We start from the raw sequence: 27,900 nt of genomic DNA, 5'->3' as shown, positions 1-27,900 counted from the left end.
ACTGGGCGAGAGCGAGGCAGCTGCTGTGGTTAGATAAATGCAGGGTGTCCATTTCCGCTATTGCATTTTGCCTATGATTCCACTTACGGAGGCGGAGGAGAAAAGATAACGACTTATTCCGGGTTTGTTACCTTGAAAACGGGGCAAAAGGGTAATTCTCTCTTTCTCATACATTCGGGGTATATGTCCCGGCGGTGAGTGAGAAGAGGGGTGGCCCTGAGGCTTTGCGGTGTGTTGGTGAGTGAATAAAAGCCTTTTTTTCTTTTTTCAGCGTCTCGCTAGTCGAGCTATTTGTTGTTGTTCCTGTTTCAGGCCTGTCTGTCTCGGCGCCCGTGAGAAGTGAATATTATACCCTGCCATCAGACTGAAGTCGGAGTATGTGACAGGAAAGACGTCTATCAGAAATCTAACATGTCGGTCTTTGGTTACATGAAAACGAGGATGTGGTATCTTTAACCGCATTAAAATGAAGTGATCTCCGTATTACCCATCCACAGTTGCTTTTTCATGTGTTGAATAGTATTGGAATTAGTATTTTCCCTAAAATTCACTATATCCTCTATACTTCTGTTTTATGCTGATGTGTGTTATGTAGTACCCAGGTTTTTGTGTCTTGACAGTCCATCCTCACGCGTCTTTTTGTAGCATCTCCTGCTCGTGTGCCGCAACTGATTACTCTGCTTTTAAATCGCTTAGAGCTTAATAGTACTCTTGCTCTTTAGTTCAAAGCCAGTTATACTTGTGACAAGTTAAATGCTGGTGGTTTTACGCTGCAGTGTGTAGCTCATTGCATTTGAACAGTAAGTGGTTGTGCTGTCCTACCACCTCGGTACTCGTACTCGTATTTATAGTCAGGCTGTCACTGTTAAAACAGACTGTTCAGTCCCTTTAAGAAATTACACAATACATTTTTTTACTTTATTTTTCTGTACAAATTCGCAATAATATTATTACTGAAGATGTTCGCCTTCATATTTTTCTCTATGTTCTCTCACTAAACATTTTCAAGCGTTTGTTTCCTGTTCAGGCTGATGTGTGTTAATATAATTTATCTACCAACCCACAGTAGACGAACACGGGCTGAAATCGTGCATCTGTTGCAGTATGCTATGTACTGTAGTTGTCTTATAGTATTTCCATTGATCGGCTGTAGCTACAATCTTTTGGAACGTAAGTGTAGTTTAAATTTGGTCTGAAGAGCTTGTGAGCGTTGTATAAAATCGTTTAACTGCCTATGTAGAATCCGGCTTACAAGAATAAATGTATCCGGCTTAAAAAAATGAAATATCACTTGCCAAATATACAGTGCAAGAGTGGGATATTTTAACTGAATTATGTGTATCGTGATTGAAATTTACTAAGGCACAAAATGAAAGTATATAGTTGAATGCTCATCTCATTCTAATTGAGTTACAATTCATGTTTTTTTAAGTAATATGATGGAGATTTGTGTTTTTTATGGTTCATGTAGCAATTTGATTTTTTTTTTTTGCTGGTAAAATAATCCTCTGAGTGAAACATCCTTTCCATATTGTTCCCTGCACTGTAATGCCAGAAACGCAGATTGTTGAACAGAATTTCAGTTTTTAATGATCTCCTGTAATGTGCTTTTGCTGGAAAGTCAAATGCACCAAAATCCTTTTCGAAATATTCAATGAGACTTTGGTTTCCAGAAGGTCCATCCATTAAAATCTAGTTTATTAAATGCACTATGTGCCAAATAAGAAGGAGTAAACCAGTTCAAATCCATGCTGTTCCTATATCGGACTAGTGTGGATTTCCAAGGGCTTGATACTTGTGTGCATTATGAGCTTGTGATGCCTTAAATGTTATGCTGTGTTAGCCCTGTGTCCCAGAAGGTTAGCAAAATGATATACCCATTTACTATGTGCTGAAGACTAGAGTGCCTGTTCTGGAGGCCAAGTGATTATTGCCCTCACCTCTATCTGGGTGCCCTGAAGGATGTAGGGGTAAATTGTTTTCTATGGCCTCCTATCATTTGTAACCTTTCTTGTATTATTACTATCCAAATACCGTACCATGATGATGTGCAGTTAAAAATCAACTTCTATAAAATTCCAGAACTATTAGTACAAACAATATATGCTTAACTGCTGTACAAAGGTGCTGGGGAAAGGTCAACCATTGCTTGCATTATGATCAGGTTCTTTAGACTGCTGCAGACATAGTTTTATTCAAAGAGATCAGTGGTAGTTTGTGTATCAGGATCTAAATACTACCACTTTGTTAGAGATGAAGAACCATCTTGTCATGCATTAAGGCCAGCTATTGGCCTTTTTTCAACTGCAAATGACCGTAGACTTGAGAAGTGAGCTAAAGCTACCCTAGCACATCATGAACTCTACAGTGACAGCAGACATTGTACTGCTTTTGGAGACAATGGTGCATTTTGTTAAACTGGTGCTGAGATGATTGCTTGGAAGAAGCTGATAAGATTAATGATTAAAGATTACTTTTACAAGGCATGTGGTGTTTTGGGCATCACAGAGACAAATGGTAGAAAGTCCTAAATAAGGACAATCTTTGGGTGTCCGTTCAATGCAGCTTGGACACAACCTTTGCCCTTTCGACTTCAGACTCAAAACACCCTTTGACCCCTTGTTACATAACGGATGATGAGCACAAGCACTGAGACAGATATCATTTTGACTTTGATGGATAACTCATTCAAGTTTAGATTCAATATATTGCCAATATATTTATTGTATGGATTCAGTATATATGATGAAGATGGCTTTAATGTCTAGCATGAAAGCCTTAGAGCTATTGTACTACTAAAATTCAAAATTTGTCTAAAAGCTCCTTTGGAGTTTTTAAACTGCAGTTTAATATTGCTGTAGTCAGGTATTGTTGCATTTATTTTCATTGCTTATTTTAAGATGAGCTTTTTGTTTAATTGATTGTTTTATTTTAAGGCCTAATTGAGAACTTTTAAAATGAGCAAAATCAGATAAAATCCTAGCCACCAGGTGTAGTTTAAGGGATTAAAGGCAGTTTGCCTCCAAAGGTTGAGGTTCTGAAAAGCTTTTGGCCACTTTGACACTTTAGGACAGCACCTCAGATTACTTGTCTGGAGGGTAAAACAACGAAGGCAACCCTGCAGAGTTAATGTGATATAATACACTGCAACAAAGGGGCTTTCTTCACTGTTTCACTGCCCTCTTATTCCATAATGCCACAGGGCAGAATTGGCTCCACATAAGCCTGAAGCATTAGCTCAGCCCTCTCAGATAGCAATCTCTTAGCATCTGTTAGCTGCTAAACGGATTCTTTCTGTTTGTAGCCACTGACTCTCATTCCACATTCCCTTTGAGGTCTGTAATGCCAAATGCTGCTTGGACAGTCTGGGACTGGTACATATTTTAGTTTCAGTGTAAATTTATTGTAATTCAAAATGGTTTTTTTTTAACTTTGCCCCATTTGAAAGCTCTTGTGTTGCCTTGTAGCCTTGGTGTTTTGGGGCTATATTGGCCTTTTGAGGGCAGAAGCCAGAGTCAGGCAAGAGTTAATCTAAGCAGAAACCTATTGGGTCATGTGATGTATTCCCTGGAACCAAAACAAGGAAGTGGCAGCTGCCTTTGTGTCATTCCAGAGCTGGGTGTGGAACTATTTCTCCTGTGGAACAAATTGTCTGTGAAGTTTCACACACTGACAAAACAAATACTACACTCCGCAACAAAGGGCTCCCAGATGGCCAAACAGTTGATTGGAAGTTTCTTTGAGTGGGATTCTTTAATTCTGAAATCCATAGAAATGCAAGCACTTATCTAAGAAAATATTAAGGAGGGGCTTCAGCTCCTCATATTGGTTTGAAGAACTATCTCTGTCAAGATATTCCAAGGGAAACCTTGGTCCTCATGGGGACATTTGTTTTGAAGATCAGCATTTTAGTCTTCCTTGGGTTTAATCTTCTGACAGAGTTATAGGTGTATTGTTATTTCTATGTGGTCCGACACTAAGCTTTGTTTTAATTGTATGAAGATATTCTATTGTTTTATTTAGTTATATTACAGTGTCCTGTTAAATTACACAGAGGTAGTTGAGTAATTTAGTGATCTTTGCTTTACGGTTCCTAACAAAGACTTCTTAGTTGACCAAGGACGTTAATCACTTAAACGCATGTTCAGACTTTTCTGCTAGTCTAAACTCTTTTATTAAGAAATTTATAAGCATGTATGTGTAGCCTAAACGAAAAACAGAAATTAGTCTAGACCAGCATACCTCTTCCTTGTAATTTTTTGTAAACCCCCATAATGAAGGTGTTTATTTGATGAACTAATCTGGTTAATGCAAAAACACTTATGATTCTGTTCACTGCCTTCTAATAAGGAATTCTGCCCGGTAGCCATGCCTCTACTTTGATTTCTTCAGCTCAGCATTGTTTTTACATCTTATCATTAGTACACGCTGACTAACCGTTCAATACAGACTAAGCCTGGACTATGAATTGATGGTTATCCTATAAATATTCCTTTGCTTCCTAAAATTGTTGTTTTTCCATTGTTGGCTCTTTTACAAAGCAACTATGATGGTCCTTGGAATTCTTTAAAAAAAAAATGATTGCAGTACTCCCGATATTGCATGATATAGTAACTTAGCTCTGAAAGTTTTGTCTTTGAGAACCTCTATTTTTGTCCCATTTATCGCCTTCTTGCCTGATCTTGAAAGCTAAGCGAGAGTGACCCTGGTCAGTGCTTCAAGGCAAACTAGATTGTGGCTGTAAGTGGTGTTGTTACTTGGAATTTCTCAGCTAATATCCCAGAGTAACGACTGGAGACATTGTAGCACAGTTCCCACAGTGCTTTAGATGCTGCACTTACTGAGGACTTGAGTATTTTGTCATTCAATATGTTGTAGAACTTCTTAGTGTAGGAATGTTAACCCTAGTTTCTTAGCTAAAGTTTCATGCTGGGTTTTTACAATCTGACTTCTTACAAAAATGATGTTCTTCCTTTTCTGCTCTGTATCACCTGGGTGGGTGCTGCACTTCAGTGATGGATAAAATGTGTCACTCTTATGTGTATATACAGTAGACTGCTTTGGGATGAAAAGCTTTTTTTTACGTTCAAGGAAATTATTCGTTTTCTCACCAGCTTTTTTTTTGCACACAATCATGATGGCATAATCAACCTACGTTGGGCTTTTTACGAGTTTCACAGCACCTCAAGTTATTATGAAAAATCAGGTGTATGAAGTATAAGACTCAACAGTACCTGCTTCCACTGCCATTCTCCTGCTACACTATAGATAACCTGGCAAGTCCAATGTTACCACACCCTAGGCACAGCATGTTTAACCATTTACTGTCTCCTACCCAACGGAGGCTTTTTTCATATTTTAAAGGTGTTGCGTGATATAGTCGAGGAAGCGTTATAGTTTATTTGTGGACTTAAAGTCCTGAAGTCAGACAAATGTAGCTGATTAAAAGGAGTGCTAAATATTCTGTTGTGATAAGACAATGTTAATACGGAGTAACTAAGCAACATGAAAGATGTCACAATGTGTGTGTGTATATATATACACACAGAGATATAAGAGGAGTGCAATATGATGTTGATGTCATTATCTCCTTTTCAACAGGGTTATATATATCTACAGGTGGTCAATATTCAAATTTTAATGGAACAGATTGTAAAAAAAATAGGTTATCTTGAATCATTAGCTGGCACTTAAGTATATACATTTTTTTAATGGTTTTTCAGCACATTGTAGAAGTTTGCCAAATTGTCTACACCAGAGAAACTGCAAATGGGACACAAGCAGACTTACTGTATTTAGGAATGCTATGGCTGAAGTTGGAAAACAGCAGTTGACTCTGGAGAGCAGAGGGTGGGGGTATAATTTAACAGTGTTGCCAAAGAATGTTTTTTTTTGCAAACATTTTCCTGTTATGGAACAAAAAGGGCAAACCGTTGTCTCATTTCCTCTAAACCTTAGCCTGGCCAATCCAAAATGTACAAAGAGACGTGGTTAGTATTTAGTGTGATTTCATGTGTTCTTGCAAGGACTGATTAATTGTCTGTTTATGGTCACCGGTTTCCTTTCTATGATTCAGATTTTTTTTTCCCCCTATTGGAATTTTGTTGTACTTGCATTGCTTAATAGTAAGGCGTCTGGTACAAAAGTGATTCAGCTTTCATGCAATTAATAAATAAGAACATTGAATTATGCTCAGTTGAGCTTCCTTAAATTGTTTTTCCCAGTATGATTGTTCTCTTTACACAATGGAATAGCTTGGGTCTTAGCGGCTCATTTTCTGTGTTATTCTCCTTTTAATTTTAAAATATACAAATATAGAAAATATTTTAACATAAACTCATTGTCATGGTGAGATGGCTTTTTTATTTTGACCGTGCTCCTACCATTGTAAGGCTAATAAATGGCAATCTTAAAATTTAGTTTTTTAGGCAAATGTGGGAGGCATCTAAGTTACCACACTTTTTTAAAATAGCAAAAGGCCATGTAAGTTTAATAAACAACGTATATTGCAAATAAAAAGTATAATTGCTAAAAAGCATGCTAGAAAAAGAGGTATTTGTTAATATTCTATATTAAGTAGTATACAGTAGGTTAATGGAGAGTATCATAGAGCACACCTTTTGTCAAGAGTCATGCTTGGAATAGATCTCATGCTGTTTCTCCTAGTTTGTATGCGTCTCTGAAACTTTAGATATAAGAATGTAATTTTAGAACCTTTTATTTATGTTGCCACCCAGTACATACACAGAGTACTGTATATGCACATACTGCAACTATTTAGGAGATTCTATCTTGCGTTAAGATTTCTAATTACTTTTTGTGACCTTGTTTCGTTGTATAATTGATGTTGCACCAAAATATATAAATATGTATACTGTATATTCACATCTTACAACAGTTGAACCTAAGCGCACTAAGGATAAAAAACAACTTGATATTGAGATTGTTTTTGAAGTCATATTGCATGCATTTACCTTTCCTGGATAGCTCTGTACCTTATGTTTTCTGAAGGCGTTTTTTTTTAATGTATGAATTGTTACAGTTGGAAGACCATTTGACCCATGTAGCTATTTTAATAGCTTAAGTGAAAGTGATCTAAGGAGGTAGTGAGAGATGTTAGATGTGCTATTTCCATTGTAGCCGTTTTGCTTCTGGTGTCTGTGTGTAGACTTAAGTGTGTCTCATTCTTCACAGGTTTAGCCTGAAAGGTTTCTGCTTTGCAGTCAGAAAAAGATGTGCAATGGAATGGTAGCACCTCAGACAAGAGCCCTCATCCCTCTCCCTCCTGTTAATGACGGAATCCCACTAGCTCTGCTGCTGCTTCTTGCCTTTGTCTCCCAAGGGCTGGCATCAGGTAAGAAGAAACACTTTGCACAGCATTACTCATTTTGTCTGGTTTCTCACTCCCACGGTTATAGCCTACTTTTGTTCTAGCTGTCAGTACTAAGTGGAACTGTAAAAGAAACATGTTTTACAACCTACACCCCGCACTCGCAACTCACATTCACAGGGATGTTTGGCATCTTTTCAGGTAAGAAAAGCTTAAGTGAAACCTGTACTTTTAAGTTTCTTTCATGGGTTGAAATCCGATTAATTTATATGCTGTAAAGGAAGGGAGGCCTGGGAAAAAATCTAACAAAAGTAAAGATGATCAGTAGCATTTATTTTGCAAAATAAGTAAATATGAGTTTTTGCCATGGAAGGATAACTGTAGTTGGATGATTGCATTTCAGGTTTCTTTTTATTAAAATGTACAGTGTTTAACAATGGATCTAGAATTTGTAATACTGTAGATAAGTCTATGTATTCTGACGTTACAGCTATGTATAGAATTTTTCACTAATACTAAGGCTACTTAGTGATTACTTTCACTATTACTAATTTTAATCTAGCGGATGTGAGTGATTTTCTTATTTTTATTTTAGAATGCTGTTTCAGTGGTTTGAATGAAAAACCTGTTCGTTTTATACCTTGTCAGAAACAGAAGGTCTTTAGGGTTAATATTCTTTTGGTACAATATATTATCCAAAACAGTCCATAATGTATTATTCTTCCTGTACAGCACATTGCTTTGATTAAGGTAATTTGAACAAAAACATTCTTATTACAGCTATATTCTTGAGCAGAATGAGGAAGCAGACACGTTTCCCAATAAGGAATTTTAGCACTCCATATTTCCCGAGTTTCAGTGTGCTGTCTGTGTTTATTTAGTTGTATTACTCACAATAAATTTAACCATTTGTTGTGGTTTTCAACATATTACTTGTATTGCAAAAGTAAGATTCAGTACGTTGGGAATACCTGTACTTGTAAGTGAGCTTGAAATAGGTTAAGTCTATTTTTTTTTCTTGCTGCCTCGGATGTTCATGTTAAAACACACGCTCACCAGATCTGAACCCAATTGAGTATTTAAGGGCTAATCTGGAAGAACTATTTCCGTCATGAGCTGATAGATACCCCCCCTGCATAATTTCAGATGCTGGTAGACCCTGTGCTATGGTGCATAAAGGCATATATGGACTGGTTGCTCATGGTGGCCACTGTTAAGTGACTTTACACCTGGGTTTAGTTCTGGAGATGTGGCACCTGAATTCTAAAACAGGCACATGTTAGGATCTCTTTGCACCAACATGCAAGTGCAAGAAAAGGCAGTGTCTAACATGATTTATTGACCCTTGACCTTGAAACTGGAGCACTCCTTCTTGACAGACTGTGTGCCAGGAGGGCCCATCTGCTGCCCGTCAGTGTCAGGTTACACAGGAAGTGAAAGGCTAAAGAACATAAGAAGGGAAGCAGAGAACAGGATGTGGGGATGCAATCAATCACTGAATTTAAGTCAAAAATAACAAGGCAGCTGTTTTTGCTCTCACACTTGCTTTAACTTGGACAAAGTTTTTGCAACCGTCTAATGTAAGCCCTGTTTAACAGGAAACCTGCTCCACATCCAATTTCTGAAGGATTTTAAGGTGTTAACTATTTTATCATTCATTTTCCCATGTATTTTAATTAAGTAATTACTTTCCAAGGATGGAATAATTTTTTGGAGTGTGTTATACAGTTTGCAAAATTACTTCTGAAGCTGTTAGAAACGTAGAACTTAATTCTACTGCCTGACAAAACTAACATAGTTAAGCAAATTCCTTAAAATGTGCTTTTGCTTTTCATATAACATAATGAAGCAGCAAGGTATTGTGATGAATTTAAAATCAAAAACAGTTTTTTATTGGTCATTTTGTCTTTCTTCTTTTTTGAACTTTTGAAGCAAACGAGCCAAAGAAATGGATTTCATTTTCAGCAAAGTCTTTATATAAGAGTGACATAAATGACTGAGCAGCTACTTTTTATAGTCGATTGTTAAATTTATACAGGTATACCTAATCAATTACAATTATTCTAAGTAACCCTGTTCCAATACTATATCCTATTAACTATATACTGTAGCTATATAGCCTTTGTTGCTGGATTGTTGGGTTTATATTTTTTTTCTTTCTCCCAGCTTTTTCTTTCACAATGTATGCACTTATGTTCAAAATGTAATGTTTTAAATCAAGTGAGATTGTATGGCAGTGCTGCAAGCCTGTAATCAGAAGATGCCATCATAATGAATAGCCACCCACAAAGTGACTTGTTAATTTATTCCATTAAACCAACATTCTCTCTCTTAAATTGCATCTTATCTTTGTGAATGTTCTTCTGCTTAATCTATAGTTAAGTCTTCTGATTGAGGCTCTTTGTGCAGAGTACTACCTAGCTTTTACAGATAATTCTTGTCTGCTGAATTATTAACCAGTTGTTGATTTTCTAAAAGCATTATATTGCTTATGTACTTGGTTCAGAATCATTACCAAAGATTTTGGACAATTCCTACATGTATCTATCTGTCTGAAAATAATGATGCTAGTGAATAGACAGGTTTCAAATTGCAATTTATAAGAGCAGGGTGTACATGTAGCTGCAAATAAATGGTGCTTTTTAATGCATCTATTTTAGGGCACTAATGACATTGAAATATAAAAGGAAATGAACTATAATCATTATTTAATAGATCTGAATTGAGATAAGAATACTGTTACTAATATAATTATACTGAGGATCAAATACATGGGTAAAACTGTTTTTAGTTTTACATTTGTGTTCAACATGTGGTCAGTACAGTACACTAGATGGTGGATACTGTCTTCTCTTTGCACCTGGTCAGGTGTTTGCCTGTTTTCTGGTCTCTGAGCCCTAGATGCCATATTATCTGCTCTCATCCCAAAAATGTTCAATTGTGCTCGATTCTGGCAAGTAGGGCATCCGTGGCATAACTGTCATATTCTCATATTGCAAGAAAGCTGTTGCAGAAGCAGTGTGTTGCCCTGCTGGAATGTTGTAAGGTGAGGAGGACCCCAGGATTTGATTTGCTCATTTTAAGTTGTTGCTGCAGCTTACCAGTGACATGGATGAAAAGATGGTAGTTCGTTTCTTGCTAGGCAGGGACTTCTTGCTTTCTTCGTAAGTGATGTCTTTCACCACTTACAAAGTGATGTGTTTAGCCATTACAGAACATCTGGAAGTTCTATGCTTGCATCTTTCCCTTTGTACATTTAAAGGTGCCCTAATCAGACAACAGGTACACTATTTATGGATTACTTCTTCATAGATGTGTTCTGTACACCCCAGGATCTGACTGGGTATTTAATAAGTGATATAACTTAACACTTAAGACCGACATTTTATGTTGGGCACTTTCAAAAGAGAAAGACTATGCCTTTGGCAGGAGTACAAACCTTATCTTTGTTTTGCTTCTCATTTAACTTCCTACCTAGAATAGGATGTGGGCAATATGAGCTTTCTGGGTTTTGCAGATGTTAAAAGAAACATTTTCTAAATGCACAGAATTGCCTTTATATTAAAAGGTTCCAGCCCAAAGGTAGAAAAATCTACAGAGCTAGAAAGTGGAAGACTGCTCTGTGGAGTTCTTTTCTCTCTTAATTTGTTCTGCAACAGTTATTATATATGTGTGTGGTAAGACCTAACAGTTTGAAAAAAGGTCATATGTACACATTGCAGACAGACACGTACCAGGAATGCAGCTGTTCTGTCACTCTTAAATATTGCACATGTATTCCACACTGTAAATGAAAAAGAGGAGAAAAGTAAAATTAGCTGATAAGTTCGTTCAAGATGACATACAATTAATTATCTTAATATTAATGGCACATAAATATTTGTACCGTGTAGCAAGGGGAAGTGAAATTGTTAAAATTAAGGAAGACCCTTTGTAAAATTAAGTATATTGTTGAGAAGAAGACTGGTTTCCGAGTGACTGAATGTCTATCACTATATGTTCTTGAGAGCGATAGATAAGATGGCTTCTTTCATTGACCAGAGCTGTTGCTTTTGAGGCTAAGTGAGAGATGAGTAAGTGATAAAAGGAGTCTGTCCCACTTTCTGATCCAGCTAGCCCCTTGCCATCTGTGGGAGGAAACAGCTGCTCTCCTCACACCACCTTGTCCCATGCCTTGTTCTCCAGAGACACTTGTTTCATTACCATCTGAAAGGGACTGAGCTCCCGCAGGGAAGGTGGCTTTTGCTGGCGACTGAGCTGGAAATGGCTGAATATTTTTACTAATTATAGCAGAGCTTCTTGTCTCGATCATGTTTCATGTCTCTCTAGCTCTGGCACGCTCTCCTTCTCATTTTCCAACTTTCATTTGCTTGCATATAAGATGATCAACAAATATGAATGTAGTCCTTCTAAAACCCCTCCATTCTGTATGTCTAATTTGAAAGCTGGCAGTAAAATGTTATTAATATAAATAATTCTGAGCCTTGTGGTCAGGGTACAGCTCCAAAACCTGAAGTGGAAAGGTTGGCTTCAATGTTCGTGATCATGCTGTTCCAGAATTCTGGAATTGTTACTCCAGGAAAGTAAGGATAAAAAAAAAACAAATAGGAAATTTAATTTTCTGCCAGGTAAATCTTATGGTGATTGTGACACGGGGAGATTTGAGACCTTAAATGTGACCTAATATTTCTAGCATTGCATGATGGAAAAGCTACATTTATTCTAAGCTTGGCAGAAAGGCCGTGCTTTGGTTTCAGAATAGCCGTTCTCTAGACATACTTCTGTCTGACTGGTATCCAGGAATAACTGCCAACCCAAACTGGGATTTCATCTTGGATTGTGTAGCCAAGATTTTGCAAGGGATGTAGGAATCCTTCTTGAGATACTGCTTTTGTACCCTTTAAAATGGTGCTTCAGAACTACTCCAGTACCTCTTGTTTTTAACATTTATGCTCTTAAGTAACAGGCCACTGAACCATGTATTTGCAGGAAGTGCCTTGGTTTTGTCTGAGAAAAGGCTGGATAACATCCTTGGCTCAATTAGCTGCTAAAACAGGTGTGATGGGCAGATGGCCTCTTCTTGTTTCTAATGAATTGGAAGAACAGTTCCAACACCACAAAATGATGTGTAATAATCCTGGTCAGGGTTAAAGTGTAGACACCCCATTTTCATTTTGCTCCAGCATTCACTTAACTGTTGTAGGTGTTCATCTGTGTTGGAGACATGCTGTTGTCAGCAATGGCTCATCAAGAGGTCATTTGCTTATTTTTGCTTGTTTTTCTACAGTTTTTGTTTTTCTTCTTTCAATTACACTAGTGTTATTGTCATTATCTCGGCTAATATTGGTGACTTTTATACAGTTGGGGGGGAACAGATTGTGTGAGAGCTCAGTGCTAACTGGTGCCCCAGCTGCAGAGACTTGAGAGTGGTTCTGTGGGGTTGGGGATGACCGAAAACTAGCTATTCTATATTGTCCATTCCATAAGAAATGGAGCCATGCACTAACTACTCTGTCAGGAGTGTCTCTACAGTCTCTACTCATAAAAGTGGAGCAAGGTTCCCAAAATGAGGGAAGCTGCTTTCAAGACGAGAGCAGCAAAGCTCTTTACAGGGTACATCACCTCAATATACTCTGTCTTACCTTCCTTGAACGCAATGTGGCAAGCTGAGATAATGGCACTTCTATTGTAATTCTATACTTTTGATTTCAGGGTCTGAGAGTTTGTATACCAACTCACTTGCAAGATGAGTAGAATTTGACCATTTTTAAATTATTCCAGGAGAGAGAGTGGTGGTTTTGGTTCTGGTAATATCCACTTATCAGATAATCCAAATGATGGAGCCTTCTGTATAAATCAACTTCTCAATGTATTTCTACAGACAAAAATCTGGTTTTCCCCATAAATAACTGTCTTTAAATACAGCATTTATTTTGCTTAAATACTTTAGTATTTAAAATTGTTTGGGAGAATGTGCTGTTGAATACTGGCCTTCATGCTTAACATTGAGTTCAAATTCCATGTTATTTTTTTTTGTGTTTGCTGGTATTGAAAATTGTCAATTGCATTATGTTTAGTTTCTGAGTGAAGACTAATCTTTCTGAGCTGCCGTAGATCTATGCATTTTGTAATTGCTATTTGTCTGCTGATTTAATAGATTCAGTATTGATCTCTGCAGACATTTCACATTGGTATGGGCTGCCTGGGCTAAAATTATATGCCTGCAGACAACTCTATATACAGACTTTTTTTTGCTGGAAAAATGAGCACTTAGAAATTTATTTTTATTTTCAGTGTTACAAAGAATCTCTGCTTGCGGGTGACACATTTCAGATAACATGAATACTGTGGGACATTACTGATGCAGGTAGATGATGAAAGGGAAACACTGAGTCTATTCAATATATAGCTTCCATGATTAATATGGTACCTGTACTAAAGAAGGTAATGCTTGCTAGCTACTACTTACACATCAGGCTGATTATTAATTGAATAGGGCATTTTGTCTATTTTATTTTGTCTTTTCCCCAGTCTGGTCACCTTCAAAGTCAGGACACCCAGAGCTAAAAAAACAACATACAGCTTTATCTTGAATGAATGTTTTAGATTTTAACTTTCACTTTGTAGAGATTTGTTCTTTTCATGTAAATATTATTCCAGTAGTGCTTGCAATGTTTATTCCCAATTCATATATTCCTTGTTTGAGAATTGAGAACAGTTCTCAATTTTTTTTATACCTGAACCACAAAAGGCATCTTAATAAAGTCCAAGGTTCATGATCTTTCATAAGATTCAGTACACTTTTTAGTATGGATTTGGAAAAGAATCTGAATTTAGACATACATGATACTGTTATTTCTTGTGACTTTTTTTTAAAAAAAAGATCTCTTGCCATAGTATTATAATTGCCAAGGATGAAAGATCCCCAAAACTGCTTAGAATATCAAAGCAAGTGGAAATCCTGACCACATATAGCTGTCTTGTTGGGAGGGAATAATTATGAGGATTTGTATCCTCCCTGCTTCATGAATGCCATCAATCCATTCCTCTGTACAGAGAATATCCCATGCAATGATAATGGATGGTTTTTAATATAGTAATAGTTTTTGTTGCATTGATTGCAGTAGTTTTAATGTACTTCAGAATATGAAGCAGTATAATGCATTAAAGGATTTATGTAGATGTAGTACATCCACCACGTGGACATGCGTATAAACTGACCTTTAGAATAAAACGTTACTGTGTTCAGGGTGAATTATTTTTTGTGAAACAGAAGCCTGAATTACTAAAATACACAATGCCCTACTGTATAATTGCAACACTGTACTTTAACAGACATGGAATTTGTGGTATTGAATATTATTCTTTTATTTTAATTGGTAACCTGTAGCTTTTGTTTTTAAGTCTCTATCAGTTTTGAAGAGGCAGTTCTTCCTTGGAGAAGCATCCTTTTTTAGGATCATAATGCGGTGGTCATTAATGCTATAGTGATTTTATTGCTTTTCTTCTGGCTTCTTGTAAAATCCGAGACTTTATTTATTTTTGGATTTCAATGTAAGTGGAGAGGAATTCCCTAGAGAAGAAAATAATGAACTGACTTAATTGACAATTTAATGTGGTGTGCATTTTGTACCTTGTATATGGAACAACACTGAAGCAAGATAAAATGCTTACATTTTTTTTTGTTTGGGATCACTATAAAAAAAATAAGCTGATGGAGCTTTGGGGAAATAATCTCATTCTTGCTCCCGGTATTAAATGGGGATTTTTTTTTGCTCTGATCCTCGTGTACCAGTAAAGGTGTATTATATAAAAGGTATAGTGGCTCAGAAGTTGGACAGTTTATCACTGCTGCTACTGCCAAGTGTGAAAGAGACAGATGGAGAAGGATTATATAGAAAAGGCTATCATTTCCCATGTCTTCAATAAGTATTTAACAAATGAGGTATGCCTTCCCTTGGGACCTATAAAGTCTGTTACTTTTCTAGGCTGTTTAGCCACATTGATTCTTGGCTACCTATGAATGTGCTAGAATTTATTTTTAACCGGACTCTCCTCCTCATTTAGGAGATATTGGGATGCTACCCCAGGAAGCTCCTGCTTGGAGGAGTGTTGGAGAAGTGGGGTTCAGGATTACACAGATGAACAGGATGATGGTTATTTTATCATCGTGAACAAACACAGTGCTCTCCTAATAGATTCATTCTCATCACTAGAAGAATTGATGCAAAATAAAACCAGTGTAGATGGCTGTGGATGACCATATTGCTCCATATCTCCTAGGGACCTTTGAGACTGAACTGCTTTCTTGATCTTATTAAATTGAAAGTTTAACTCTTAAATTCACATCTTCTAAGATGACTTGTGAGGTTCAGTTGCAGTGCATACCAAATGAGATCCCAGCTTCCGCCATTTTATTGTTCCTACAACTGATTAGTCTTTCTGATGTGATCAGAGAGATTAAGATGCTTTAAATGTTAAATGGAATGAACCCAGTGAGTTGCAGTTGCAAAAGTGCCATTTATCTTCTGGTTTTCACTAAAACTACTAATTTGTTGTCATAACAAACGGAGTGACTGCTGTCAGCTGTTTGTTGTAAGAAGATGTGAAACTGCCAGACGGATCCTTGTCATGCCTGAGAGATCCTTTTCAATTTTGTAAATTGCTTTCAGTTTAATAAGCAATTGAACACATTTTCCTGTTCTTAAGGATTTAGTGACTCTAAATATCCCACACAACAGACGGCATTTTCCAGTGACCACGTTTATTTCACAGAAGCCTCTTCTCTTCTGAAAGAATATAACACTCCTTTCATTTTTTTTTTTTACTGTCCCCGAGTTGTAAGCATGTGATCCCCAGTATGCCAGTGACGGACGGACCTGAATGTGCATAATGAAAGCAGTTACTCGGTTGTGTCATTCCAGCAGCAGTGTGAATTGTAAAAAATAAATGTCAGCCAAATGTCCTTGGATATTTGGATTGCCACTGCAGTAAAATAGTTAAAGAAATGGTAATGCTAGGAATATTCTAACATGACAAGCTGCATGTGGTAACAATATGTTTTACTTTTAGTTTTGTGATGAAATGTCTACATGTGAATAGCACTGATCTCTACTGTCCTTTGATTTTCTTTTTTTTTTTTGCTGAAAACATTTGGAGTGTGCCAACAGCTGCTTGGTTGCCCCAAATCGGGGTATTGCATCCAAGGAAAAAAGAAATCCATGTATCCCTCTGATAATTCATTTTAGTTAGCCTATGATTTAATAACACGGCCGAAACGTTGTGTTTTCTTCTCTTTTCAGCACGGAATAAACCTATTACTTGTTCCTTTGCAGCCTACGCATGCTGACGCAGCTACCCACCTGAACTACTATGATTTAAGTAGTTGTGAACATTTCCAAAAAATTAGAAAGAAAAACGATGGAACAAAGCAGGAAAAGTAGGCAGCTCTTCATGACGAGTAAAACGACAGTTTAGCCATCTGGTGCCTAAAATGAAATGGTTGTATTAATCAGGAAGAATGGACTGATCTTTTTTTGAAGCTGGCATGAGTTGTCATGGCCTGTGAGAAGCCACTGAATTGTTTTAAAGATCTCTTACCTACTTGTTTATTCTAACCATCTGGATTGATTACTATTACTCTCTCTACATTTTAAATGTTTCATTATGATGGAATTGTGTGACCAATGAGCAGCAATTTGGAAAAATAGGTTCGACTAGAAGCATGGCTCATCAAGTAGAGTAAATATGAATCCCTTTTCCTTATCAAGAGCTTGCTTTTGGTTTTTCTTTCCATTGGTTATTTATTCTAATAAAAGCCTTGTATCTGGATTAAAGGACTGACTACAAAACTAAATGATAGATCTACAAATATATGCATTATTGCTTATTGCTCCATATATGAAAATGCATAAACTTTGTCCGTTTTACACCATGTTTAACACAAATACATTATTGTACACAGACCAAGTAACTAGGAGTATGCCATTAGGTCTCAACAAAGGGCATTTTGTTTGAGTGGTGTGTTTATCCTCCAACTCTTAACGTTATTTTTTTTAGTCAGCTTTGTTAAACCCATGCCTAAGATTTCAAAGAAACTGAATTGACCACTTCTACCAATTTTTTAACCTTTTTTTCATTCCAGCCTATTGCCATCAGCTAATCAATTACAACAGTATATTTGCTCATAGGACCATGATTAATGGGATTCTTGTTTATATGATAACAATTATTCTCATATTTGGTCATAATCACTGTCCATTTCTATCCCATCATATTTCTAGTTAATCCTAAGGATGTGAACTAATGTTGCATTTTCCATTTTTGTTGAGAACAATTTAGCTTGTAAGCAAATGTCTGACAACCCCTTTTTATTATTTTATTAGCTGAATAAAAGCTTTAGTCTGTATCCCTTTCCCCCCCCCCCCCCCACCAGCATTCACCCTTTTGTCATCGAAAGGATCTCATAAATGTGACTTTAGTAATAAGTTCACCTTAATCGCTACATAATCACAACTGTAGTTGTACAGCAGGCATTTGTCCCCTAAATTAGTCTTTCCAGAGATGAAGGAAATTGTAACATTTAGGTGCATTGCTTGCATGTAGTCTCTTATTGTTCATAATTGTTTCATCCAAGTGAGGTGCTTGATGTGGCAAGTCAAACCACTGTGCCTTGCTGTTCTAGTAACGACACTGGTATGTTCTAGTGCATGCTCCAAACATGATTAATACACCAACCCTACTTTACTGATGTGCTATACAGTTAACTTTCATGTACTTTTGTTCTGAATCTTTCTCCCCTCTGCTACAAATCCTTTGTAATATTACATGACACTAGATTGTAGTAGAGGGTCTTTTTGATTGTCTAAAACAGACATCAGGCTTCTTAAACTTAGAAACCTGGAGTGATAGACCCATTGTTATACTGAAAGCTGAAAGAAGTATTTATGCTGCACAGCTGTCTCCCGTGGGGAGGGTCTTGCCCTTGGTGTGAATTTGGGTGGGGGGCAATTGGCAGAAGACCATCTGCTTCTCTGTAACTGGCAGTGGGGGGGGTGACTAACAAAGAAAACTCTGCTCTTCTGTATTTTCTCCCTTGTAATGTAAACAGGCATACCTTCTTTCATCTTTGTGTTTTTGTTTCAAGACGGTAGAAGCTGTAGATAATTAGCTAATGCACTTGTAAAAGATGGGAGGTATTGTAATCTTGGGGGTTACACGGGGTTCGTCTGCTGGTTGGTTAGGACAAAAGATTCTTTGAATAATTATTATGCAGTAATTTGAAGCTTATGAGACGAAGATGTAGGTTTAACCCAGCTAACCAAAACTTTCCAGTTAAGCTTGCTCATACACCCATCCTAATAGCTGAAACTTGAGCTTCAGTGTCTGTTTGACAGACTGAACAAATGTTTTGTCAGGCCACAGCACAGTGTGACAGTCAAGCATCAGTCTGCTTTCTTATGTAAGTTTATATGCATAGACTTGTCGCTTCCCCCACGCTTCCTGTTATGAAAGTTTGTTAGCGTGGAGACAATTGATTGAAAGTCTGTCCGTTTACTGGAATAAGAGTATCTTGTTCACGTTTTTTAGAACAGAAAAAGTTCCCCTTTTCACTTTTGCATACAGAAAGAATGCACACAACGGTGGAGATGCAGTACTTCCACACATGGAATCACAGGTTATCTGAACTGCAGATTGCCATGCATGACCATTTAACAGGAGGTTTCTCAGTGCATTATTGGAGGGAACATCCATATTATGTCTTGAAGCTAGTAATGGTGAAACGTTGAACTTTTGTACAATAGCTGAATGCTGTGAAGTTTAAAAGGATTTATCCAAGACATTCCTTAGAGTTAGTCTAAACATTTTGAATTAACATTTCAGTTTTGTTTTACAATCTAGAAACATCCTGTCTGTATGATGATGATTCTATGAAATAGGATTGTTCTTTACAAAAACATTTTGTTATGCCCTAAAGGTTAAGCACAGCAGTTGATACTGTATACTGTATTTTAATATATGGAACAAAAAAGTAACCAGATTATTCATTGTATATTTAGTCCTTTTTGACGCAGGGAATTCAGTCCACAGGCTAATATTTTACTTTTTTTCTACAAATGTCCCTTGAAATCCTTGTATTGCTGCTAAATGATCAAATTAAACCAGGTCATGGAGAAAAGAGTGTTTTCTGAATTCAAATATGATATAATATAGTTATAATGGACACCGAGAACCTGAAAAATAGGTTTAAATCCTATATCCAACATTGCTAAATTACTAAGGGATTAACTGGGTAACACCTCCCCTCCTGCTCAACTCAGGTTTAAAATCCTGCTTGAAAAAGTAATGTGGAATAGAAATATGCTGGCAGTCTGTTCATATGCAGCCAGCAACAAAACCACGAGATGATTAACCTAATGTACATGATGTGTATCTGTAGCCACTGAATCAACCCCACCAGAAGTAAATCCACTCTATTGGGGCACCAGGATTATTGAAGGCATGGTTCCTTTGTCATTCAATAGACAGCTTGACTTCTAAATCTGACGGATTAGGAAAGATGAAAACGGAAAAGGAAAAACAAAAATATTTACAAAAGCATTTGTTTTTGGGGTGTAGTTTAGATTTAAATCTAGATTAGGGATCTATTTTTGTTATCCTAACAGATATTATTGACCTCTAAGGTGAACACACTGACCAGTGAAAAGAAACTATTAGCAGCACTGATCTGGTTTTGAAAATTGTGGTGTCTTATGCCTTCTGTTTTAATCAGAATGTAGCATCCATCACTAGGCTCTGCTCTGCTCTTTAGCACATCTTCAGATTAATCTGCTAGCATATGTTGTAATTCTGAAAACAGGTTTTTGATTTGTTCTGTTAACCAAAATGTTGATACTTTTATACATAAAGTGATCAAAATCATTTATTAAGAAAACTTAAAGTGCAGTGTTAAATATACAATGGTCAGCGTTCTATTAATGCTGACGACATTGTTCTAACCGAATTCCATTTTGATTTTTTTTTCTTAAATTCAAAATAATTAGACTTTGGCTTATGTGAAAAACTTCCCAGGGAAGTTTCTTTAGAAAACTAATGTAAAATGGTACTGTAAGTCGCCTTTTACCTAGTCTCTTGTGTACTCCGTCTACAGGGTTTACACTGAAAGTTTTGATATGCCCAAAGTTTTTATGAAACTGTTCTATGGTGGAAATTTTGAAACCTTTACATGCTGAGGCATGTAGTTGCTCTTTGGCTGCATATTTAAAGTAGAGGTGTAATATGTTTTGAAGTCGCCAAATAAAATCTAAGGCTTGTTTTTAGAAGATTAACTATGTCTTTGAGACAAATCCATCGTCAGAAAAGCCTCTTAATCCTGGTAAGGTTTGCAGCTTCTGGGATAGGCTCTGTGTTGTACCAGGTGGAAGGCAGGAAAGTGCCCTGTATGGCACACACACATTGATAAATTTAGAGGCACTACAGTAGTTAACTATCCAGCAAGTGTTTGGAAAGTCGTCAGAAACACAAACATACTGTACTGGTGAAAACATGCAAATATATCCATAAGGTTTGCCAGTCTAGTATTGAGCCCACTACCAAAAATACACTGAGGCAGCAGCTGCCATACCACTTTGCCACCCTTAAGACCAGTTAACTTATTGCTTAGGTCAAAGAAATTATCTAATATTTAGGTAAATGCACAAGAAGAGTTTTAATTTGGTAATGTAAAATTCTGACCGACTTTATACTAATGACTTCTGTACAACTCTATGATAAGAGACAATTTTCCAACCCCATTTCAACTTTTGAATTTTCGGTAATTTTCCGTCTCTATTTGACCACCTTTAGTGTTGTAAAACCTCAAGGACTGTTTTTTTTCCCCTGGATTAATAGGTTAAATTGAACTGTTTTTTGCTACATTGGTCAGCCCTTGTGTTATCTGGAAATCACCAAAGGCTTAAGTAGAAATTCTTCAGTATGGGACCTCAGTATGGTTTATATAATAGTGCATTAAAAAGCAATACTTTCAAAGCGCTAATGGTTTACTTTTAGTGATTCATATTTGTGCTTCTCATTACAAGCTTTGACACTCCTTTTACAATTGTCGAAGGAAAGACAGGCACAAGTTTAATGGATTGTTTGTAATAAAGGCCTTAATCTCCTTTGAGAACCACACTAACAAAAGAATAAAATTATCATGTTGAATTGATTACAACACAGCAATGAAAGTGATCTGTTTGGTTATGTACAGATTTAAATCAGATACTAAGAAAAATAGGTATTGCCAGTCTAGTTCAATCTTTTTTTTTGTCTAAATATACAGAATAATCCAGGCTGCCAGTTTTTCCAGGAATTCTTTGAGAAGGTTCCTAACCTTTTGCCCTTAATATCATACTCAGTACTTTACTTTGTACTTAATGACAGCCCCTTAAGGCTAATTGAAAAATTTTCTTTTGTGAGGTTATTCTTTTTCATCTTTTTTTTTTTCCCCCCCCACCAGGCTGTTTTCAGATCTCGCATCTAAATGCTATTCTGAAAATTTGTACAGTATAGAGTCTGTGGTCTCCTGTTTCTTCTCTTTCATCATTTCTAGTTATTTCAAAATAGCATTAGATTGCTTTCTATATTGTAAAAAATGCACTTGTTCATTATTGATCAATAAAATGACAGCAAACAACTGCTGCTTATTATGGTACTTTTTAATTCAGAATGTTTAACAGCTTTACATTTTGTGTAAGAATTTAAGAATATTAAAAAAAAATTAAATACATGAGAAAATGGAAATAATGCTGGTATATAGATGCTTAAGGTAATATAATGATCACCAAATATACCGTATGCAAAGGGACTGATATAGGGCTACCAAGGAGAGGCAAACTTAAACCACTCTAGAATGAGAAAGCTTCCTATTTTTGGTTGATAAAGTAGTCATCTCGGAATCAACTGTTTTTTTTTCTGGTTTTAAATGGATGTAACGCATTTTGAGTCCTGTCAATGCTGACCTCACTGATTTATTTATCTGAACAGGATGTTCCAGGCCATTGCCCATTCCTCATGGCTCAGTAAATCTGACCGAGACGAACCGGGGCTCGTTCCCTGTTGGCACAGTGCTGCAGTACAACTGCGAGGTGGGCTTCACCATTGAAGGACCCACTGCCATCACCTGCACCTCCGGGGGGAGCTGGTCCGACAACCCCCCTCGCTGCATCCGTGCAGATGGTGAGCCAGGTTTCCTTGAGCACTCCCCCTCAGACTGGTGTTGTATAGCAGCACACACTTAGGTCCTGTTTCCCTTCTGTCTGAATTAGACTCTCTTCTCATTGCTCGGTTAATGACCAGTAAGGCCAAAATTTCTACAATCTTTTAAATTTTAGAGGGAAAAAAAAGAAAAGTCAAAGCAAAGTTTAAATGATTTTTTTTTTGTCACATTTGGTTTTCTGTAAAGGACAAAAATTTTTGCTAAAAATATTTTAACTATTATGTAGAGTTAAGGAAAATAAGGGTTCCTGGTTCCAAAAAATGACTTTCTAAATTTATTAAAGGTGATGTTTGTGTTGATGCAATATATCAGGGAAAACAAAGATGATTGTTTTCAGTGCCATTTCATGAATAAAGCACTATACATATAATGTCCAATGATAAAAATATTTTAAACATTGGTTTGTTTATAAGGATGCATCAGTCAATCTGCCCTCCTTTTAAGAGCCTTTCTGTTTGCAGTATGCCGACCACCTTTTGAGCCAGAGAATGGGGGATACACATGCCACCCCTCTCCCTGTCATCGGCTGGCCCAGGGCACTGTGATTGAATATTTCTGTGACGAGGGCTATGCGTTGAAGGGAGAGTACAAATACCTCACCTGCCAGAATGGAGAGTGGGACCCCACTATGGAGATCAGCTGTCTGCTGGGCCCAGGTCAGTCTATTGCTTCAATCTACTACAGTAAAACAAGCTGTCAGAAAGGCTGGATTCTAGTTTGCCATGAAGAGCTAAACCTTTCCGTGGCATTGCAGCTTACCATGTTTACATACTGGCATTAGAAGAAGTCCTAAAGATGTATGGAATCTCAATTGCTGAATTTATTTCCTTTAGAATGCAGCTAGCTTCAAGTCCCTGTTATCACAAATAGCATTTTGATAACGAGACTGTATTTCAACACATGGGCTGGTGTTTTCTTATGAAAAATATTTTGCTTCATTACATGCCTCTTAGTTTTAATTTATTACTAGCACACTGCAAATGATTTGTCTTGTATCTCTCTGTCTTTTAGATAAAGAGTCGCATTCGCCACTGGGTGTGCCAACTCTATCCATTGTGGCCTCTACAGCCAGCTCTGTTGCCCTCATTCTCCTGCTGGTTGTCTTGTTTGTACTGCTGCAGCCAAAACTCAAATCCTTTCATCACAACAGGTACAAACCAGCACCTCATTCTCAAATTCTTCCCCACAGATAATAAATCCCACTTCTAAAACAAAAAGGTGTGATAGGCAATTTCACCAATGCCAAAACAAATATTTTTAGCTTAGCAGGACTCCAGTTTTCCCAACACAGGAATTAGAGTTCTCATTGTAGGTTCTCAGTTTACATACCGATCTCATTTACTTCTTCTCCTAATACAAGCTACTACATTTACCAGGTCTGATATCAGACTCCGATACAAGAGACTTTTGTTCTGTCACATGAGGTTTCCTCTTCCAAACTTTAAAAAGCTTGGCTTACTTAACATAAGAAGCTACCAACTTCAGGCATAATTGTGTATACCTTTTTGCTCAGATTAATTTTCAACTTGCCCTAACTAGTTTTTCTCCTACATGCGCAGGCGTGAGCAGGGTGTGTCTGGTGAGCCGGTCTCCATTGTGGTGGAGGGGGTGCAAGTATCTCTTCCCTCTTATGAGGAAGCAGTGTATGGCAGTGGCGGTGCCTTTGTCCCGCCCTCGGAGTCCCGCGTGCAGATCGTGCTTTCAGAGGGCCCCCAGGCTGAGGAAGAGGACCCCGTACAGCCAGAGTGCAGTCTCCCCTCCACCTCTCACCACTCTGAGACTGTTCTGGTACACCAGGTGCCCTCATCTTCTTCATCCTCTTCCTGGGCTCCTGAACCCCCTGGTGCTGCCCCTCGACCCCAACGCCAGGATTCGGAGAGCAGCGATCAGCACAGCCTGCTCTCCCTTACTTCCACAGAGGATTTTGCTGATGGTAAGTTCTTTACTTTCTCAAAGGTGACAATTATAAGAGTCTGTCACACCGTTTCATAATAGCTTGACAATTAGTATTGTCCTTTCTTTAAGGAGCTTTTTATACGTTTAATATTTAAATTGTAATCTTCAATGAGCAAATCGGTGACGGATTCAATATCTCATCTCAAATGCTGATCGTTGCTTAATCAAAAAGTAGAAATACTCATTCCCTTATTTAGATAGACGCTTAACTGCTTACCCAAGTAATCTGTTGCTTTCTCAGTTTCCCTCAGCCTAAACCTCTACATCCTTTTAGAATTTTCCTTTTCTAATTCTATCCAGTTTTGGTTCCATTACACTGCTTTACCTGTTAGCTTCTATATGGGCAGTTCCAGGATGTGAAGTCTGACTAATTGTAGGTATTTATACATAAATACTGTAGAGAGATGGCAGAGAGAGAGCATAAAAAGGCAGATTATGCATGCCGGAATTCAGTGTTATAATCCTGCTTTTTGCACTGAAAAAATGCTTTTAAAAATTAATATATCTTTAAATGATTTTACACTTTTGTAATGTCTGGATAGCCTCATATTAATCAAAGTATATTTAAAATGTTTTCTCTTTTTCCTTTAGATATTCCTTTACTAAAGGAGGCATGAAGTCGGCTAAAGCCAGCAGTCTTCACTGAGACCGTCATTGCTGCTGCCTCTGTGGTTTACCTAGGCCGTGGTGTTTGAAGCCTTTGTTTGAACCGCCCACAGCCAGCAATCCAAAGGACGGCACACACAGACTTTCCCCGCAGAGATTTGCTCCTCGCCATGAAGAGCTCTTACTGTGGTCTAAGCCTTCGAGGGATCGGCTTACCTCACCTTTTGGTGAAAGCTTCCAGCAAACAGCAGGCACTGAGTTGTTGAAGCTTAAAAGCCTATAAACAGAGACCTTTTTATTTTTTTTGCCCACCCGCTTTTACAATGATAACCTTTGAGGCTGTGATGTATATCAGTGATTTATAATAGTTGTAGAAATGTAAAACGCACTCAGTCTACAAGGTTTTCTTCTGAAATCTGTATCTGCCAAATTTAATTTCTCATATGATAATATATAACTTTTCTGACCTTGTGAACATTATTTTATCATGATCTTGAATCACGGATGCCTGTTAAAGACCCTCAACCTATCTTGCATGTACATCACACTTCACAGAAGCATCAAAGCTACAGATGTGTGTATCGGTACCCTATGAATGATGCATGAAGGCTCAGTCACCACATTGGCACGCATTGCAGTATCTGAGATTACTCACAGCACATGTACACTTTTATCAGAGTACACAAACTGTTTAAAAAAATGTATGAATCCACAAATCCACAAAGAAATCTGAGGATTTCTTTACTTACAAAAGCTGTTTTCCCTCCCATCATTTTACTTTCAGTGTTACGGGTGTATTAAATCTGCCCTGTAGTAGAAATTAAACCCTGCCTGTGTTTGCTGGAGATGGATTAGCACACCAATTTTTGCAATGAAGATGGCTGTCCTACAAAAGAAAAACTGATCTCAGGCTATTGGCCTAAAAACGGTTCAGTGTTTTGTAAAGAAAGGGATCAATTTAATTCTTGTGGAAAGCAGCTGTTCCCCTGTTCTATTAATGTTTTTTTTTTGTGTTTGCACAAAATACAAATATCTCCCATCACATGATTGTGCTTTCTTTGTCTTTAAAGGCAAGGAAACGGGCTGGAGATTGGGTCCTTGAGGATTGGGTATAGGGATGAGGGAAAGTTCTCCAAGAGCTTTCTTTCCCTTACCTTGTAGTCCTTACTGCTGATTTTTAATTTCCTCATAAAGAGGAATATAGAAGCAAATAAGCCTTGCATCTTTCTACCCCCAGGGATTTCTTAGCATAAGCATCATAGGATCATATTGGGCTGTCCTAACGAATGACCACTTTTAAATGACCAAATCCGTGCAACTCTGACTGACATCTGACATCAGTATTTATTTGAACTCTCTGTGAATTATACAACTGAAACAGTTTCCACTTTTTTCGGCTGTGGCGTTGTACCTAAAATGCCCCATACATTAATGTACAATTTCTAAATGCCTGGGTTGATTTTTTTTTTTTAACGATTAACTGTCGGAATAGGTAATGGCCATTTTTTGTCTTGAATTTTAAGTAATGAATATTTTTGTAATCTGCAACATGTTTACAATTCAGTCCTTGTATAAAAAGAAAAGTAAGTTATTTTTATCAATATAGGTTATTGATCAACATGGTGTTGAAAATTCTAGTGTAGTACAACTTTTTTTCCAAATATATTTGTTTGTTTGTTTGTTTTTTTCCATATACCCTTTGATTTAGGTTGTGTCTCCAAGACAAAATTATTTCCTGTCACTGCGCTCAACATCGAGTGCGAATGGAGAGGCTCTCCCTCTCTGAGACGTCAAAAGCATGGCTCATATACTTACCATTTATTGTAATTGCTACTTTAATGCACAGTGCTGTATTGTAACATTATTTTAGCTTCTCAGGGCTTGAGGTTGGCTAGGAAGTTTTTCTTGGTCTTTAAAGTGCTAATTTTGTGATATTCATGCTTCAGGCCATATAAAATGTGCTCTTTTATATCCTCAGGCTAGTGCAAGTCAAAGGCAGGTCAGCTATTTGCTTTGTTTTCTGATTACCTGAGATGCCTTGAAAGGCAAAGTAATCAACAATGGCCAATATGGCCTTAAGTTATGTACAGTAGCTTCATATATGCAGACTTGCTCTTAATGTATGATCTTACAAGATACAGACTTAAGGATATTCTCTAGTGTGCTCTGATGGCCTTACTTTTATTTTCTATGCATTAGCACTGTCTTCAATACCAACAGGATTTTTTTTTTAATCATCAAACTAAAGTAGAAATATCCTAGCTGGTGGTATGACTGTGTACACAATATTTCCCAAAGCATTATCAAAGAAAGCAACTTCAGAAAGAGGTTTATTCAATTTAACCTGAGAGCCTAAAGATGTTTGTCTTTTAATTCATTAAAAAGTTGTGAAATTTAAAGAACCTACTGCTCTTGTACAGTGATTTGCTGCAATTATTTAAAGATCATATTTCCAATACTTGTCATTTAATCTTCTTTGCACCACTAATGGACATATCTGGACTTGGTACTTGTATGTTTTCAAAATGGAAAAACTGGTTTTAATGACAAATTTGACAATGGAAAATTGTGTAATTAATGATGTACAGAATGCTAATCATTATTCTTTAAAATCTTTCAATTTTTTTGTTTTCCTTTGGGACCCTGTACATTGCATTGGGTGTGAAGATAGTATTTTAATATTTGTATAAAGTTTAATTTAATTCTACTGTGTATATAACTATTTCTAATTAAAAATTTCTTTTGAAGTGTG

At 37.1% G+C, this 27,900-nt stretch overlaps 1 protein-coding gene across 1 annotated transcript; it reads left to right on the top strand.

Annotated features, from left to right (window-relative positions):
• Positions 1-27,900, top strand: susd6 (sushi domain containing 6). Its single transcript, XM_088924935.1, has 7 exons — positions 1-237; positions 7,195-7,354; positions 22,355-22,546; positions 23,048-23,242; positions 23,598-23,736; positions 24,146-24,519; positions 25,134-27,900. The coding sequence occupies exons 2-7, from the start codon at positions 7,234-7,236 to the stop codon at positions 25,157-25,159; spliced, it is 1,047 nt and encodes a 348-aa protein (XP_088781061.1). The 5' UTR covers positions 1-237; positions 7,195-7,233; the 3' UTR covers positions 25,160-27,900.

Source organism: Atractosteus spatula, chromosome 9, assembly GCF_055471065.1.
Source record: "Atractosteus spatula isolate fAtrSpa1 chromosome 9, fAtrSpa1.hap1, whole genome shotgun sequence".
Classification (NCBI taxonomy): Eukaryota; Metazoa; Chordata; class Actinopteri; order Semionotiformes; family Lepisosteidae; genus Atractosteus; species Atractosteus spatula.
Note: the sequence above shows the minus strand (reverse complement) of the source record. Positions and strands in the feature narration are given on the sequence as shown.

What these genes read in the sequence shown, in the direction of transcription:
- susd6 (XM_088924935.1), top strand. Translation starts at nt 7,234, where the DNA reads ATGTGCAATGGAATGGTAGCACCTCAGACAAGAGCCCTCATCCCTCTC. An exon ending in CAGCTGTCTGCTGGGCCCAG is followed by an intron (nt 23,243 to 23,597) that starts GTCAGTCTATTG and finishes TCTGTCTTTTAG; the next exon opens with ATAAAGAGTCGCATTCGCCA. An exon ending in CACAGAGGATTTTGCTGATG is followed by an intron (nt 24,520 to 25,133) that starts GTAAGTTCTTTA and finishes TTTTTCCTTTAG; the next exon opens with ATATTCCTTTACTAAAGGAG.